The sequence below is a fragment of the Diabrotica undecimpunctata genome, chromosome 9, assembly GCF_040954645.1.
Source record: "Diabrotica undecimpunctata isolate CICGRU chromosome 9, icDiaUnde3, whole genome shotgun sequence".
In the NCBI taxonomy this organism is placed as follows: Eukaryota; Metazoa; Arthropoda; class Insecta; order Coleoptera; family Chrysomelidae; genus Diabrotica; species Diabrotica undecimpunctata.
This window is the reverse complement of record NC_092811.1, coordinates 38,336,073-38,355,818: the sequence shown is the minus strand read 5'-3', so window position 1 is coordinate 38,355,818 and position 19,746 is coordinate 38,336,073. Positions and strand designations below refer to the sequence as shown.

At 33.1% G+C, this 19,746-nt stretch overlaps 1 protein-coding gene across 2 annotated transcripts in view; it reads right to left on the bottom strand.

Annotated features, from left to right (window-relative positions):
- Positions 1–19,746, bottom strand: part of LOC140449873 (uncharacterized) — a 55,525-nt gene that overhangs the window by 20,265 nt on the left and 15,514 nt on the right. Inside the window, exon 2 of one of the 2 annotated variants that reach the window (XM_072543260.1) lies at positions 83–2,275. The exons of the other annotated variant lie outside the window; for it this stretch is intronic. Coding sequence (XP_072399361.1) covers positions 657–2,275 — 1,619 coding nt within the window. The 3' untranslated portion in view covers positions 83–656. Of the gene's footprint in view, positions 1–82; positions 2,276–19,746 lie in introns of those variants that run through there. 2 annotated transcript variants of the gene reach the window in all.

Genomic DNA, 19,746 nt, shown 5'->3' with positions numbered 1-19,746 from the left:
AACATCAAAGTTCTAAATACACATATTACTAAAACTTGAGAGTTACGCATAAAAGTCGCACTGCAGGTAGGTTCCTAATCTATGTTCCTAAATTACGTTAAAATCGCTTTTTTAAACTTAATATTGCAGATCAATTATAAATGCTTAAAGAAATCAATAACGCCCTCAGTATTAAATTCTGTTTATTTATTAATCACAAATGATATAAAACACTTTTATGTAGACTCGCTTGTTAATTACAACTATAAATAAAAAAGATGAATTCCGCTAGTCTATATTTTCCTATTAAATTCATTACTGTTTTTTGCATTTTTATATAGGTAAATGACAAAATTCCACATGCAATAGTATTATCTCCACGGTATATTCTTTTATAACCTGATAAAGGGTTATTTATAACCGATATGAAAAGAATTTGCAGCAAATTTCACATTTAAAGGGTTTACCTCCAGTATGTATTCTTATATAATATGTTGTTAACCTTGATCTTTTAAAAAAACTGGTGTGTATTCTCATGATTTGTTAACCTCGATCTTCGTCAAAACTTTCGCAAATTTCGTAAATTTGGCAAAACGTTTATCTCCCGTGTGTACTCTCATATATTCTCTTAAATTGGATCTTTGTAAAATATCTTTGGAGCTAACACAAGCAAAAGCTTAATCGCCAGTGTGTATTCTCATATGTTCTGTTAAACTAGATCTATGTGAAAAACCTTTGCAGCAAATTTCACATGCAAAAGTTTTCTCACTGTGTACTCTCATAATATGTCGTGTTAAACTGGAATTGTGTGAAAAACCTTTGGAGCAAATTTCACATGCAAAATGCTTGTGGCCAGTGTGTACTCCCATATGAATTGTTAAACCGGATTTTTGTGAAAAACTTTTGGAGCAAATTTCACATACAAAATTCTTCTCGCCAGTGTGTACTCTCATATGTAGTGTTAAACTGGAAATGTGTGAAAAACTTTTGGAGCAAATTTCACATGAAAAAGGTTTGTGGCCAGTGTGTATTGTCATATGATGTATTAAACTGGTTCTATGTGAAAAACTTTTGGAGCAAATTTCACATGCAAAAGGTTTATCGCCAGTGTGTATTTTAATATGTTCTGTTAAACTGGATCTTTGTGAAAAACTTTTGGAGCAAATTTCACATGAAAAAGGTTTGTGGCCAGTGTGTATTCTCATATGATGTATTAAACTGGTTCTATGTGAAAAACTTTTGGAGCAAATTTCACATGCAAAAGGTTTATCGCCAGTGTGTATTTTAATATGTTCTGTTAAACTGGATCTATGTGAAAAACTTTTGGAGCAAATTTCACATGCAAAAGGTTTATCGCCAGTGTGAATTATAATATGTTCTTTTAAATTGGATCTTCGTGAAAAACTTTTGGAGCAAATTTCACATGCAAAAGGTTTATCGCCAGTATGTACTCTCATATGTCTTCTTAAACTACATGTATGTGAAAAACTTTTGGAGCAAATGTCACATGCAAAAGGTTTTTCGCCAGTGTGTACTCTCATATGTGCTGTTAACTTGTATGTTTGTGAAAAACTTTTGGAGCAAATTTCACATGCAACAGGTTTTTCGCCAGTGTGTATTCTCATATGTTCTTTTAAACTGGATCTATGTAAAAAACTTTTGGAGCAAATTTCACATGCAAAAGGTTTAACGCCAGTGTGTATTCTAATATGTTCTGTTAAATTGGATCTTTGTGAAAAACTTTTGGAGCAAATTTCACATGAAAAAGGTTTATCGCCAGTATGTACTCTCATATGTTCTCTTAAATTACATCTATGTGAAAAATTTTTGGAGCAAATTTCACATGAAAAAGGTTTATCGCCAGTGTGTACTCCCATATGAACTGTTAAACCGGATTTTTGTGAAAAACTTTTGGAGCAAACTTCACATGGAAAAGTATTTTCTCCAGTAGGTACTGTTAAAAGACTATCTTTATTAAACTCTTTAGAACAAATTCCACACGTTAAATGTTTTTTTCCTGCAGCGTGACTGTTTACACTTGATTTTAAATCAGAACTTTCTGAAAAGTTTTCGATGCATATTGTACACGTGAAAACTTGGTCTCCAACGTAAACCCTCGTATCTGGTTCTAAATGATTCTTTGTTGAAAATTGTACATCGCAAATTTCAGTGGTAAAGTAGTTTTTCTCCGTGTTCACATTCGTCGAGGCACTTAAACATTGGTCCATATCAGCGGTAACTCTAACATAGTCTTTGAATAACTGTTCATCAGTTTGTATATCTTCATGGGGAAAACCTAAAATCGTTATTATCTATTAAACCACTATCGTGTACATACTTAAATAAAAAAATATTTTATGATCGGTTAAAAAATCTCAGAAGAAAGCTAAAGGGGTTAACTTTAATAGAACAAAGTAGACTTATTTTACTGTAATTATAATATTAATAAAAATATAATAATTATCATAGTTGGAAGCAAAAGCCAGCACAGGCTTTTTGGAAGGCAGCAAACATTTACTTAAACAATGCAGGTATTGGTAAGTACATTTGCAAAAATGTGCATGGTTTGTGCGAATTTAATTTTCGTCAATATGAGAGAAAAGAAGGCGAAGACTAACTATTAAGCCAATGTTCGAACCTATACTGACCATATGGAAAAATAGAATAACGTCCGCTGGAATAGAATATCGGAATAATCTTGCCGTTACACAAAAGAGGAGACCAACTCCAATATAGAAATTATCGAGCTTAACGTTACTAAATATATGAGCAATTTAGTAAATGAGCAAATAAGGTTTCTGCATGCCAAAATCAACAATAGATCTAATCTTTACACTGAGGAGAACCCAAGAAAAATTGGGCGAATTTGATACAGACACGAATCACCTCCCCATTGACTTTTAGAGTGCCTATGTTTATATCAATCGAAAATTCCAGATCCAAACACCTAAGGGCCGATTGTTCGAACGCTAATCAAATATTAAATTACAATCAAATATGTCCCAGCAGCTGTCAAAAATATTAAAAATTGCTTATTATTATTATTATTGATTTGTAAATAAAAACATGAAATTAACATCAGAAAGAGTTTAATTATGGCTTATTTTAAATTAAAACGCAAAATAATAAAATTGAATAAAATAAATCAGTCAACATAACCTCAAAATGTGACGTATTTGATTTTAGTTAAATATTTGATTACAATCAAGTTTTGATAAGCGTTCGAACAATTGCCCATAAAAGTGTTGAAGATGGCAACGCAACTGATTACTATTATCGAAGAAACATTTACAAGTGAAGAGCAAAATCAGAATCCAAGAGAGAGTACTGCTTGGACTACCAAGGAGACGCTTTATCCTGCATTATATTTAACATCACCCGAAAATCAATGGTCAGTACCAGGTAAAAAATAATAACAAAACATATACAAATACTAGTATTTGCTGACGACGTTGATATCATAGCTAGAGGCAGAAATGTTATGACAGAAGTATTAAATCTAATAGAGAAAGCAGCAGAAAACAGCGGCCTAAAAATCAATTATGCCAAAACAAAATAAATGAACGTTTGTAGGTCAAAAGGACTTAGGCAACTCCAGAAACTGAGGCCACTACAACTTCGAGAACTGAGGCCACTACAACTTCGAGAATGTAAAGAATTTTACACATCTAGGCTCATTATTCTCTTCAGGGAATAATATTAGAGAAAACGTCAAAAAGAGAATATACAACGCCAATAAAATATAACGGACTTGTCAAACACTTAAAATCTAACAACATAATAAGAACAAAATGTAAAATTTATGACACTTATCAAATTAGTCATAACATGTATGAGAAACACTGAATCTGCCAAAAAACGATGAAAAGTTATTCATGACCGTAACATGTATGCTTCAGAAGTTAAAGGTCTAGATAAAGTTTTTGAAAAGGTTAAGGCTAATCTTCGAAAAGATATGAACGTAACGCTAGAAGTTACAACTTACGTAGAAAAGAAGTCCAATTTCAAGTGGGTGATAAAGTTTGGAAAAGAAATAAGGTTTTGTCTCGTGCTGTCAACAAGTTTATGTCCAAACTAGCACCGAAGTATATTGAAGCAACCATCAAGGAAAAATTGTCACCAGTGGTTTATCGTTTGTCAGATTTAAATGGTTCTGATCTTGGTAAGTGGCATGTTAAAGATTTTAAAGCCTTTTGTGTCAGTTGAGGACAATATGTCTTCTTCTTCTTCAGGTACCATCTCCGCTACGAAACCATTCTCTTAGATTCTTGAGCCATGAAATTCGTCTTCTTCCGATATCTTTACTTGCATTATGAGTCGCAGGATGCCATACTTCTCGCCCCGCATCACATGTCCGAGATACTGTAGCTTTCTTTCTTTAATTGTAAGTTCAACTTCCTTCTCTTTACCTATTGTTCTCAGTACTTCATTATTCGTAACTCTATCTAACCAGGAAACCCTCATAATTCTTCTATAGGTCCACATTTCAAAGGCGTTAAGTCGTCTCATTGTGTCTAGATTTAACGTCCATGATTCCACTCCATAGTATAGTACACTGTATACGTAACATTTTGTTAGGCGTTTAAAATTAGAACGTGCTTTTTCGATTTTGACTTTGATTTCTGCAGTGTAGTCATTATTTTCTGTTATAAGTGTTCCTAGGTAAGTGTACTTTTTTACTCTTTCGATCTGCTGGCTTTCTACTGTCAAGATTTCGTTAGTATTATGGTTGTTTTTACAAATTTTCATAAACTTCGTCTTTTTGATATTGAGCGAGAGTCCGTACTCCCTACTACACATTACTATTTTACTTAAATTTTTAATATGTCATCCTTAAGTAATTAGTTCATCCTTTCCCATGTCTTTGCTTTCGAGTTTGTATGTTGATTTGATTTCATCCCTTAGAAATATTGTTTCACTTTTGATAATTTTAGTACAGGTAACCTATTTTGATTGGAGACACATATGTGGATCACATTTTGTCATATGTAGGTATATAGATTTAGGGTCTATATTCCAATTTTTTTGTGGAACCGTTGCCGAATTCCTTGTCTCGCTAGGCGTATAGTGGAGATAGTAGACGCCTACCTACTAAGTGAAGAGCAATTTTTTTTTGATTTGTGTATCACATTTGGTTTAGGCAACGAAGTGGCATGCCTATGCCTGTCCGACCAATCACTTGTGTTACTGCTGTGAACGTCAGCGAGGTTCACTGCAGGGCATAAGGTTAGCTTCTCCCAAGGCATAGAAACTCATGTCACCTACAGTTCAAGTAGTCAAAAATTTCAGTCTACTCGACTTTAAATCGTCTGGCGATCGATGGCACCCTAGCCCATTCTTTACAACTAATTTTGTTTTTATTGTTGAATCCCATGCTAGCCATCATCTAAAAGATATTATTAAGAAGTCTCGACTCATTTAAGAGGTCATCTTCTGATTTTGTTTTTGTTGTCTTGCCTTTATCAAAAACTGGATAAGATTATCCGAGTTTTTTCTTTTAAGAAGGGGCATTGTAGCGTTTTATATTTGATATCTATATATGAGTATAAATTTTGTTTTAAGTTTTGTATTCAGTTGTTTCAAAATATAGATGTGTTTGTCTCTGTTACATTCTCAGGTAAAAAATTATTCCGGTTCAAATTAAAAATCGAGATACGAAGTTAAAATAATTAATATAATACGTGTTATTTCTACAAATTTAAAATAGAAGTCAGGTTTGAAATGTAGGTGATCGTAAGCGGACGTTTTAGTTAATCGGTCTAGGAACCGGCAAATTTGTAAAAAAAAGTGATGTCCACCCAAAGTAATGTGTCAACTCTGGTAGGGGTAATCACTGTTTTGTTTGTTTGTAAGCCGTCCCTCATATGAGACATTGTAATACGGCGAGTACAACAAATTTAAAGGATAACAACATGTTCCATTGTTGAGTTTTAAGAAGTCTGAAGTCTGTATCCAGTGCCGTCCATTTCAACCTCACTTTATTTGTACGTGGTCGTCATTCCAGACCATAGAAGTAGTTTGTATTTGATCGTGGGCAGAGAGTTCAACCCCAGTTATATTTCCAGTTATGGTTTCAGAAATTTAAAGTTAAACCGTGAAATACAGCTAACTTTTTAAGTGATTAAATTTTAAAGTAAAGGCAGACATTTTTTTGCTAAAGTAATTATTGCTTTTATAACCAGTTAAATTTTTAATAAATAATATTGTAAATCGTATGACAGCTATTTATTATTATTTGTTTGATATTAATTTGTTTTGGTTTTTAAAGAAGGTTACCTCCCAAGAAATAGTTTCTTTTAAAAGATATTTCTTTATTTGCAATAATTTATTTCTAAATTATATTTGTGACCATTAATATAGTGTTTTTATATTGCCCATGCAGTAACAAGTTTTTTTTGTGGTATCTCCAACTCCTGGAGTTTTTAGACAGATAAGGACACATGTAAGTTTTTTTCTTTGTATTTTTGTATTTTGCTACTATTGATATGATATTTTTGCATTGTCTATTTTGTAACTGTTTGTGGTGAGACACAATAAATGTTTAATTTTTTTAAAACTATTTTGTTTACTTTTCTTAACTAACTCTTTAACCCCTTTTTTGAGTTTCATGTAAAAAAGATATATTTTTCACTTCCGATAATTATTTCCCTAGTTACAACTAGCTGTTGTAATGGTTATAATTAGGCACCTCGAAGTGGCGCTCTACTAGAGGTGTTTCCTGTTTCTTTTTGTTTTGTCTGTCCCAAGTGATTCATGACCCTTTATTTCATTGTGTAGATACTCCAATCCGACCCATTTATTTCAACTTATCCACGACCACAGCTCTCCAGCTAACCCCCGAGTGCCGTTCGCACATATAACGATTGTTTTGCTTGCCCTATCTTCGCTCCCATAGTTTCTGTCTCCAATTTTCTACCCCCAAAATATTACCCTAAGGTAGGCAAAATATAATCGTTAAATATTTCGGAACGAGAGATTAAGTTTGGCGAGAGGAAAAGAGGCTGGCATCATTGGAAAGGTACGTGCATTCGAAGGAGAGCATTGAAGACACTAAATTGCAATATCTTGTTTAATATTGCCAATTACATAGGAGGCTGCTGAGAACTGATAGTTAATTTTGCATAGAACGAGGAATTGGACAACTCAAGGCAGAGGAAGCGTATCAACGGGAGAAACATTCATAATATGTTCAATTTGAGAATTTTGAGTCAAATAATCTTATATCATATTAGCAACGTGTGAATAAGGTGTCGATAGTCGAAGGGGATCAAATTTGCTCTGAGAGGGGAGACGGAGCTGTGGAGAGAATTGGATAATTCATACAAATTTTTCTTGGTACAATCGATATACCAAAATTGCATTAGGAAGAACACTGAATATTACTTGATTTGTTTATGTAGAATAATAAGATGGATTTTAGATTGTAATTGTATTATATTATCCATGCATTATTGATGGTTCACGTACGTAGAACGAATTTTGTTTGATAAACATTGTATGCTAATAATTTTTGGAGGTATTTTAATCAGTTTATTTTATTACATTATTTCCATATCATATTATGTTGTTTTATTTCGTTATTCTTTGGTCCTAACTCATCAGCTGTAAAGTATAGATATTGAAGCACAAGTAAAACCTGAGATAACAAAATTGAAAGGTGTGATATAAATCATAAATCAAAAATTTAAATAATATATTTTTTGTAAAGTTTTAAAATTAAAATTCTTGATATCACATTAAGTGGCAACCCAACATAAGGGCTTTAAAATATCGCAAGCTTTACATTTGATGATAGGGAAAGAGAGACGGAATAATTACAGGTGGTCCGGAGATTTTAAATGAATTTTGAATTTTAAATTATTTTGACAATTTTCCATTTGACAAAAATTTGATTTATTGAGTGATCGTATTCATCGAATGTTTATTGCTTTAAATTATTTAATTTTATTTTACCAATCTTATGTTTAATATTATTTTACTATTCGTATTTTTGATATTTGTCGTGAAAATTTATTACATTTGGGGAGAAATAAGTGTCGTGTCTGCAACATATAGAGTGTGGTAAAATTTCACATTTGGCGGGGACAAAAAGAGTAACAAAAAGAAACAACATGTCTGTCACAAGGAGACAAAGCAAAATGCAGGAAAGGAAGGAGGATGATGAAACAGAGAATATGAAACAATTTTGGAAGAAGGATCGGATAATGAAGGAAATGTTACAATAGTTGAAGAGAGAAAAGAATCATCAGGAATAGATAAAATATTACAACTAATGCAACTCCAGTCACAAAAAAATGGAAGAGACTAAACAAACAATAGAGAAAAACCAAAAAGAAACATCACTAAAAATGGATGAAAAAAAAACAAACAATAGAAGAAAACAACAGGAATATAGAACAGCGTTTGGAAAACTATGAACAGAAAATTAAAGGATGTGTAGAGGAGATAAAAAGAGAAATGATACAACAGATAGAAGAGATTAATGAAATTAAAAATAAAATGGGAGAACAAGAAAAGAAAGTAGAAAACAAGATGAAGGAAATCAAGATTGTCCAGAAAAAGGAATTAGAACGGTTAGAAGAAAAATTTGAAATGGCGCTACAAGAAGACAGGACAGAAGTAGAAAGGATTTTAAAGCAAAATGAAAAACATATTGCGGAAATAAAACAACAAAGAAGAGGAGAGAGAAAAGAAGTTATCATCCATAGCACAAGCGAGGCGAAAGTACAATTTGGCGGGGACATTAGAACGACACACCCAGTACCATTTGTTAAAAATTTAAAAACCAAATTGCAACATATTGGAGATTTTGACGATGGCAAAGAAACAATTAGGAACCATCTGAAAGAAGGAGCAGCGTTATGGTACGAAAGCAGAGGATGAATTTGAAAATTGGACAGATTTCGAAAACAAATTCCTCAACTATTTCTGGGGGAAAAATAAACAAAGGGAAATTAATCAAAAACTACAAAATGGAAAGTATACTGAGGAAATGGGGATATCTGAAGAAAGATGTGCATTACAGATATACAATAATTCAAAATATCTGGAATACAAAGATTCTATCGAGCAGCTGGTAGAAATGATCAGCAGACATTTTGAGGAAACTTTGGAGGATCACGTGATCTTAAGAAACTATCAAGATATTGATAGTTTATGCCAATTTTTACAGTTAAAAGAGGCGAAAAGAAGGCAAATGAGAAATAGAAGACAGAATGACCAATATCATAGACCGGAAAGAAGATACCAAGCAAATTATGACCAGAGAAACCGATATCCCGGAACAACAAACGAATATAGGCCGAGAAATTACAACAATTACAATAGACAACAAAGTTACGATAACAGAAACGGCACACAAAACAGAACATATGAAAGGAATAATAGGGACAGAGTTGCACAAAATCATCCGAATAGGAATATTAACGAACAAAGGGACGAGAGAAACAACCAAAGCTTCCAAAGACAAAACAGAAGAGAAATGAACCATGTATCCATAGAACGAGAGGAAGAAGATGGATGCAGTGAACCCAGACAGGATTTTCAAGAAAGCATCCACTAAATAAACATAAAAAACTCTCTGGTATATTTTGTCATCCAAGAGAGTTTATACAGTTGGCGGGGAACGAAAGACAAAACTCTAATTCAAATTTAATATTTTTAGATGCATTTATAAAAAATAAAGCGATTAAAATTTTGATTGATTCTGGATCGCAAATATCATTAATTAATAGAAATTTAGTAAAAGAATTGAATTTGGACAGATTTGTGTACAAGATTCCTAGGGTTGCTTTAGTGGGTGCGAACAATAAAAAATTGACGACAGTAAACGAATGTTTGGGAGTACGGATCAGAGTGGGAGAAAATTTCTATATTATGCAATGTGTGGTGATCGACGATTTAAATCATGATATGATAGCGGGAATAGATGAGTTGAGCGAAAAACACATGACGATTAATTTTTCTGAAAATAAATTGGAAATCAGAGCAGAACCAGACCACAAAGAAGAGGGACAAGAAACAGATATGACGAAAATTGTTGAAAGGACAAATGAACAGGGAAACCATAAAGAAATCAATACGACAGTAGAGAACAAACTGGAAATGCAGGTAATAAATCAATCAATAGAGGAAAAGAAAAGGAAAAAAAGGGAGAACGAGAAGAAAGAAGAAAAAAAAAGGTTGAGACAAGAGAGAACCAGAAAAGAAAAGGTACAGAAGAATTGTCGGCAACCGACAACAAAATAGAAAAGAAACAGAAGAAGAACTAAAGGAGGAGGACAGGGAAGAGATGGACATTATGGACGAAAATCCAGAATTTTGTGAAGATATACTATGGACCGTGAACACATGTGAACAAAACGAGGATGAAAGAAAAATAATATGTGGAGAAAACATGGAAAAGGAAATAGAGAAAATTTTAGATAATTATGAAGATCTTATCAATGAAGAAAGCCGAGTTGCGAGAAATTATGAATATTCGTTTAAAGTCAAAAACTTGAAAAATTTTAAATCAAAAAAATACCCAATCCCTTATAAATACAGGCAAAGCGTCGGACAGGAAATTGAGAAAATGATCAAAGACAAGGTGATAGAAAGATGTGACTCTCCATATATCAACTTAATAGTACGCATTAAAAAATCAAGTGATGATTTGCGATTATGTTTAGATGCAAGAAACATTAACTCACACACAGTTGCTCAATACGAAGTGCCTTTAAACATCGAAGCCATATTTCGACGAATTACAGGATCACACATTTTTTCCAAAATCGACTTGAAACACAGTTTTTGGCTGATACCATTGGCAGAAAGTTGTCGAAATTATACAGCGTTTTCTATTGACGGAGTTGTGTACCGATTTAGGGCGGTACCATTTGGACTACAGAGTGCATGCGCTGCTTTGGTTCGCGCATTACACACGATTTTAAATAGGTATGGAGCATTTGTTGTACATTACATAGATGACCTATTAATTTTCTCACCGGATATAGTAAGTCATTTACGACATATTAATACGGTTCTCGAAGAACTTGATCAAGCGGGATTAAAATTAAATATCCAAAAGTGTCAGTTTTTCCAAAAAGAAGTACTGTATTTGGGTTTCAAATTAGACACAAAAGGAATTAGCCTTGCAGAAGATCGAATTCAAGTCATCAATAATTACCCTCAACCAACCAATTTAAAAACTTTGCGAGGTTTCTTAGGAATGGTAAACTATTTCAAAAAACTAATACCAGACATAAGCACAAAAGAAATTCCTTTGATAGCATTACTTAAGAAAAACGTCCGGTGGAAATAGGGAACTGAGCAAGAAACGGCTTTCAAAAATTTGAAAGTAGCTTTTTCCACAGCTGTAAGAGTACACCACCCAAGATACGACCAACCGTTTATTCTTATTACCGACGCATCCATACAAAAATTCGCAGGGGTGTTATTACAAATCCAGGAAGATGTAGAAGTGCCAATATGTTTTGTTTCTCGTGTCACCAAAACATATGAGAGAAAATACAGCGTTACCGAACTAGAATTTGCCAGTGTGTTATTTTGTGTGAATAAATTACGTTTTTACCTACTTGGGGCAAAATTCACAATTGAGACAGATCATGCAGCTTTGGTGCATATTATGAGAAATAGGCTGGAAATAATAAAATTCATAGGGGTATTCTTTTACTTCAAGAGTATGATTTTGAATTTAAATATATCAAGGGAATTGAAAATATTTTGGCTGATGCTCTAACAAGAGATGAACAATTCCGCAAAAGAAGACCACAAAACTCTTCACGTAGGCATAAACATAATAAGGGAAGAAGAAGCTGAACGAGAAGATAATTTGTATTTTAAGAGGGTCGATGGCAGAGAATTATATGTAATCACGGAGCAGATGGCAAAGGAAGTTTTTATAAGGTTACAAGGTGACAACGGACACGGAACACAAGACATGGCTTATGTTCAGGGAGAACTACATCTGTCGACATAACTATAAAATAGCCAAAGAAGTGACCCGGAATTGTGTAATATGCCAGAAGTGTAAAAGTAGGAATTTCAAAAATGAAAACGTCAGAAAAAACGTCATAGTTCGGAAGAAACTTGATATTGTCGCCATTGATATGTTGAGCGATCTGATAATGACAACACAGAGGAATAAACACATCCTAGTTATGGTGGATATTTTTTCAAAATATGTCAAATTGTACCCATGTAAAACCACGAAGGGAGTCGAAATACTTCGGAAAATCGACGATTTCATAGGAACAGTGGGGAGACCAGACAACATCTTATTGGATAATGCGACATATTTTAGAAATGAACGTTTTAAAGGGGAGTTAAGAGAAAGAGGTGTGAATACGAAATTTATAAGCATCCGCCATCCACAGAGTATATTTTTTGTAAAGTTTTAAAATTGAAATTCTTGATATCACATTAATATATATATATATATATATATATATATATATATATATATATATATATATATATATATATATTTATATATATATATATATATATATATATATATATACATATATATATATATATATATATACAGTAGACTCCCTCTATAACGAGAACTGAAATGGCAGACTAATTACCTCGTTATAAGCCGATTTCGTTATATTAAACAACAATATTACTGTGCATACATATGAATATGTAGTTTTCTAAAACATTGACTTCCTATAGTGAAGCCTTTCGGAGCAATATAAGATGCTAATAAATATTGTTTGAACGGCGTTTATGAAAAAAAGATATTTACTTTTATTGTCAATGAAATACATTAAAACAAAAAAGAGCTGTTTACTTTTATTGTCAATGATATACGTTAAAACAAAAAATCTGTACTTACATTTTTTTCCAACTACATAATGTATAGGTAAAGCGGATTTCCAAGAATAACATAAACTATTGCTTCTGCAATTTTAAGAACTCTCTCATTTTTAACTGCTTTAAATTGTCCAGTTTTATTCTATATATCATATTTTCTAAAGACGTGAAACAGTTGTATTTATTCATTGTAAAGAAGTTTGTTTATTGCGGGCGGCAGTTACGTTTATTAGGGGGCCGTTTAAAAAGGTATTTATTTATAGCCACGACCGGGCAAAAAACGTAAAAAAAAAACACGTTTTTGGATCTTATTTTCTCTCGTTATAACCAAATTTGCCTCGCTATAGAGGGTTATGGTTCAATAGAAATTTCACGGGACATCTAATGTATCTCGTTATAAGCGAAACCTCGTAATAACCGTGTTCGTTATAGAGTGAGTATACTGTATATATGTATATATATATATATATATATATATATATATATATATATATATATATATATATATATATATATATATATATATATATATACTAGCGGATCCGACAGACTTCGTTCTGTCAAATAGATTTGGAATATGGCAGTTTATTTCTTTAATTCTGCTGAACAGAACCGTCACCATGATGATAGGGCGGTGTGTGAGGGTCAGCTCGGGTGACCTAAGTATCTTCGCTTCCAGAACTTTGGCCACCCTTTTGGACCTACTAAAAACCCGGACTGGGATATCTGTCAGAAGGCTTCAAACTAATAGGGGAACTGAAGGTTTAAACCTGATTGAAAAATAATCTAAAGTGATAGTGGGAACCTAAAGGTAACAAATATTTATAAAGTGGGTGCTTCAATGACAAAACATAGAGATAAATAATTATTTATTATTATTATTATAACATAGGGTTAATAAAGAAGAATGAAATAAAACATATAAGTATCTTCAGTAATCGCTTTATTGTAAATCAAGTGAATCATAATTATTAACAAAAATCTGTTTTATTTTTATTGTAGTGCTTTATGATATACAACGTTTTTTGCTTGATTACGTGGTGAATATACAAACAAATCTGTTGGTTTTCCAACACGGAAACAGGCAACATACAATTGACCATGTGAGAAACATGGGTTTTCTAGATTAATACCACAAACACTTAATGATTGCCCCTGAGACTTATTTATGGTCATAGCAAAAGCAAGCCGCACTGGAAACTGTAGTCGTTTAACTTCAAATGGTACATCAGTCGGAATCATTGGGATGCGTGGTATCAAAACGTCTTCTCCTTTATACTTTCCTTTCAGCATAGTTGCTTCTATCACGTTGTTCAATAATTTTTTTATCGCTAACCGTGTGCCGTTGCAAAGATGCGGTTGGTATATTTCTCAACATTATAACTACCGATCCAACCTTTAATTGAAGATTGTGAGGTGGCAATCCTGGTAAATCCAGCGAGTTTAAAAATTCAGGCGGATAGTTACTAACCAAGGCATCATCTTGGTTAGTAGCCGAATCAACTGATTTATATATCCTCAATTCGCCTGTAATTTGTTCTTGAATTTTGAAATTTAATTAATTTACATCTATGTTTTTAGCAGACAATATAACCCGTTCGCTCGTCCAATCATGGTTTCTGTAATTTTGAGCAACATCTGGAAACACCTTTTGAATAATCTTTTAATCGAGTTAACTGACAAAAACTTTGAGGAAAGTTAATGCAACCAATCAAGGTGTCTATAGGAAATTTGCCATTAACAATGTCAACGAGTTGTTTAGAGAATATGTCTCCAGATTGGTTAATTTGCAACTCGACACGCATATTCTTGCTTAAGTGTATTACCTTGACATGTTTCCACAAATTGGAGGACTTTAAACATGCATTAAGTTCATCAGCTGGCGTTGATCGTGGAATCACTGGCATGTTTGACTATAATCTCCTGCTAATAAAATCATTGCACCGCCAAATGTGTTATGATTGCTCCGTAGATCTTACCTGTTCCCGTGCTGGAAAACCGTCAGATTTGTTTGTAAATTCACCAGGTAATCAAACAAGAAACATTGTATATCATAAAGCACTATAATAAACATAAAACAGATTTTTGTTAATAATTATGATTCACTTGATTTACAATAAAGCGATTACTGAAAATACTTATATACGTTTTAATTCATTATTCTTTATTACATCGGTTATTAACCCTATGTTAATAATAATAGTAATAAACAATTAATTATCTCTGTCATTGAAGCACTCACTTTATAAATATTTGTCACCTTTAGGTTTCCACTATCCCTTTAAATTATTTTTCAATCAGATTTTAACGTTAAGTTCCCCTCTTAGTTTGAAGCCCTCTCGCAGACATCCCAGTCGAGGTTTTTAGTGGGTCCAAAGTTCTGGAAGCGAAGATACTTAGGTCACCCGAGCTGAACCTCACACACCGCCCTATCATCATGGTGACGGTTCTGTTCAGGAGAATTAAAGAAATAAACTGCCACATTCCAAATCTGTTTGACAGAACGAAGTCTGTCGGGTCCGCTAGTAATTTAATATAAACTTGATTTAATAGCAATAAAGTTCAAATTGACTCTACATTTAGTAAGAAAATATTTGTATGGGAAAAAGATTTATGGAAAAATTTTATTTTTATTTATTTATAAAAGATTTTATTTATTCGTTTACGTTCGGTACGAAAAATCGAGGGTATTCGACCAGAATAACCATCAAATGCCTGGCATGGCAGAATTAGAAGCTTAACAAGAGGAAATTTTTAAAACAGCTGGCAGACCTCAAGAAACAAATTCTCTCAATTAAATTGGATTTAAAAATTAATGCAAATTCAGTAGCAACAAACAAAACTTCCCAAGTATGTCAGCAGAAAAGCTGAATGCTCTTCCTGATCTTGTTATGAACGCAAGCCCAACAAATCCGCAATATTCGTTAGTGATAGTTCAGAAGCTACTACATGATATTGTCGAATTGAAGGTTACGTTCCATATACACTCCTCAGTTTCAACATTGGATGAAAATGCCAAAAAACTCAGTGCCTCATTGGCAAGTTACATACCAAAAAGTGGTGTCCCAAGTGTTAACATTAAATTGATGTGGAAAAATGTGGGCATCGACACAGAACTGTTCATGCACTCATGGTATCACACGTTCCAATTTTTGGATAAGTCAACTTATTACGATATCTAACTAGGGTAATCAGTTCTCCGCTCAACTACAGTTCCGACTCCGGTAGTGTCGAAATCGATTCGATATTAGACATTTGTTATCTTCTTCTGAGGGCGCAAATGAAAGGTGAAAGGGCAAGACATGTTGCTACATTAAATAAATCCTTAGGAAAATCCCAATGGTTAGCAGGTCGAAGTAGATATAGTCTGGGAGATCTTACTGCCTATTCTGCCCTTAAGAAGGTTACAAATGGTAAAGAAATTAATGGAAATTTGAGGAAAAAGAATTCTTTTTATTATAAACATAATCTTCAAAAGCTCAATATATAGTTTTCTATATGTATGCAAAGTACCATAACGGAGAAAATCGTGGAAATTCACTCAATTTTTACCAAATATACGACTTATGCCTCCGGCAAACTCCGGCTATAAGCATCGTATAGTTTTAACGGCATAAGCGAGAAAATCTCGGACCGATGCTGAAACATTTTGCAACTTTTCCAAAGCGTAATTTTTCTTTTTCCTGATCTGCGGTTATGCCTTTTTTTGCAGCTTCCTTATCGCCAACACTAACAAACGTCCAAATGGCACGAAGAATAAAATCACGGACCTATTAACATTACATGAGGCACCAGTAACCCTTATACGAAAATTTTTAAAAGTAGAATCAATATTCCTCTATCGATTCATAAAATGGCATAAGAGATAAAATCGTGGAAATAAACAAATTTTTTGTAATAAGGAAAATTGGATTTTTAAAAAACGCACCCTGCCTTATCCCATTGCCAGCTTCAACTGGATCAGTTAGTTCTTCGTTTACTTTTATTGTGTTGTTTTGGTAGATATTTTCAATCGTTTTGATTATTCCTAGAGGTATCTCTCTTGCGTACAATGAGTGGACAACGTCATTTAATTTGACCCGATCAAATGTCTTCTTAAGGTTGACGAAACATAGATATGCCGGTTTGTTGTATTCTAATGAGTTCCCTTAGACTTATCTCATTATAAACATAGCGTGGGTGCACGATCGTCCCGACCTAAAACCTTGTTCTTCTTGAAACTGGGAAAACTATCGCATGTTATTTAGCTTATATGTAAAGTAGAGAATCATACAGTATGTCCTCCATTCTCTGCTCGGTTTACCGAATCACTGGTTGAATTTTGGGTTATCTGGGAATTGGAAGGCGGCCGAGAGTGAGTTTTTAAAGGTGTCGGTCTTGTCTTAAGGATTGCTTAAGATACTGTTAAATAGGAAGTGTGAAAGTGTTTGACTTATTTTAGTTTTATGATTTTAAAATTGTTCCAGAATTTGCCACCATCTCGGTAGTCTAGGTCAGAAGTATCTGACATTCACTATTGTTGTTTCAACTTATTGACTTCTAATCTGATAGATGCCGAGATATGATTATATTCTGTTTTTATGAGCGGATCTCGGTATCTTTTTTACTCTGTGATTGGTTTGCAGCTTACTTGAATTTTAGCAACAATTCTAGGAGGAAATATCGAAGTATAGATGTTGTATTTGCGCTTTAGAAAGCTTAGAATAGCTAGAGAGTACTTTCAATTACTGAAATATCTGTCCCGTTTTTTTAGTTCTTACCAAACCTAATTCTGGGAGATATTGAGTGACACAGTGTTGGAATAATTCTCAATATATAATTCGATAATACCTTTTACAAAATTGATGAAATTCTGACCAGGAGAGTGAGGAATTAAAAATGTTTTAATTTTTTTTATTTGATGTCTGTTTTGTCTTGTGAATGCGTTCTGTTTGTCCTTAAATGTTTTTTAATTGTAATTCTTTAAATTTAATTCCAATTCAATTTTATGACATCACAATAATTTCTTTTTGTCCAAAATAGACCAAGATTGGATCTTCATTTACTTGATAAATATAATTGGGAGTAATTGCACACCCAAACTAACATCAAAAATAGAACATCTATCTTACTCTACTTTGTTACAGCGCTGCCTGTTCTAGATAAATAATTTCAATAAATAACACATATTTCAAAATATACCTCTTCAATAAATATAAATAACTTTTAAATAATATAACATCACATTTACTTTTCAACAAACAATTTATATAAGACCTACATTCCTATCCTAGTTGTTAATATCAGATTCCCCTCAAGAACTATCCCTTTACTTGTTAAATAGTTGCAGTTAAACAGATGATCACCTGTCATCAATTTACCATAACAGATTTTTAAACTATGTTTTCTCAAACATTTAATAACAATCCTTATATCGGGATGCAAGTAACATCAATTTTCACTAAATCATTTTTCCCTTAATTTTTATTTAATTAATTTAAATTCATACTTAATAAATCGCACACATATAATATTGGCATAATTGCTATACATTTTGTACCAGACAAAATCCTAATACGAGTTATTATATTTTCAGCATTTAGTTTACCATGTACCGTTGACCTGAAGATGCATAGCAAATTTTAGTATGCGAAACCGGTCGTTGGTAGTAGATTAAATTGATTGTGAGGAAGTCTTATTCTTTTACCTATTCAAAACATATGCTTTGAATAATTGCTACTAAATATTTCACCAAAATTTTTTGGGTGTTCCCACTGAATATAAAGTGATGCAACATTGTAAAAATATTTATTAAAATCCTTTGTAAAAGGTATATATTTAAAAACCCAAACGGGCTGTGTTAGACAAAACGTTTTCGGAATCCATAATTCCATCATCAGTGTCTAGGAGTACATGAATGTATCCACTAAATATATGGGTAAAAACCCTTTAAAAAATAATCAGTTACATTTGGTTTACAGTATTTCTTATAAAGTATTAAGATGTTAAAGTTAGCGTTGGATTAGGTAACATGGCGACATATGACTCCACGTGATGTTGCTAGTCCTGAGACGATGTGTCGACGAGGACTTTATGGAAGCAACTGTCCTCGTAGACACACCGTCTCAGGACTAGCAAGAGTCATATGTCGCCATGTTACCTAATACAACGGAAACTTTAACATCTTAATAATTTATAAGAAATACTGTAAACCAAATGTAACTAATTATTTTTTAACGGGTTTTTACCCATATATTTAGTGGCTACATTCATGTACTCCTAGACACTGATGATGGAATTATGGATTCCGAAAACGTTTTGTCTAACATAGCCCGTTTGGGTTTTTAAATATATACCTTTTACAAAGGATTTTAATAAATTTTTTAATATATGGTATACAGCCAACTACAGGAACTCTATCGCATTCTCCACAGGGAATTTTGTATACTCCTTGGTTTTCTAGGGGAATCTTTGTCTTGGCAGATGGTAATATGTTTGCGATTTTTCTGTCGGTGTTGAAGACAGTCTCTATTTTGTGTTTTCTCAGGACCCTGCTTATCTTCTCTGTTGTGCCTTTAATATACGGTAGAGTGGTTTTGGCAATCGGTTTTTCGTCTTCTTTTATTTCTTTTGTTGTTTTTTGTGGTCTTCGTGCCTTTTCGATTCTGTGTGTGGAAAAGCCGTTGTTTTTTAACGCTTTTGTAACTTTCTGCATTTCTTTTTTCTTGTGTTCTTCGTCTGTTAGTCGTTCAGATCTTATAGTCAGAGTTTTTATGACTGAATTCAATTGTGCAGGATGGTGGTGTGAATCTGCATGTAGGTATCTGTCAGTGTGGGTTGGTTTTCGATACACTGTATATCCAATGTTGCCGTTTTCTTTCTTTATTATTAAGACGTCTAGGAAAGGTAGTTGTTGATTACTTTCTAATTCCATCGTAAACTTGATCTTGGGATGGATACTGT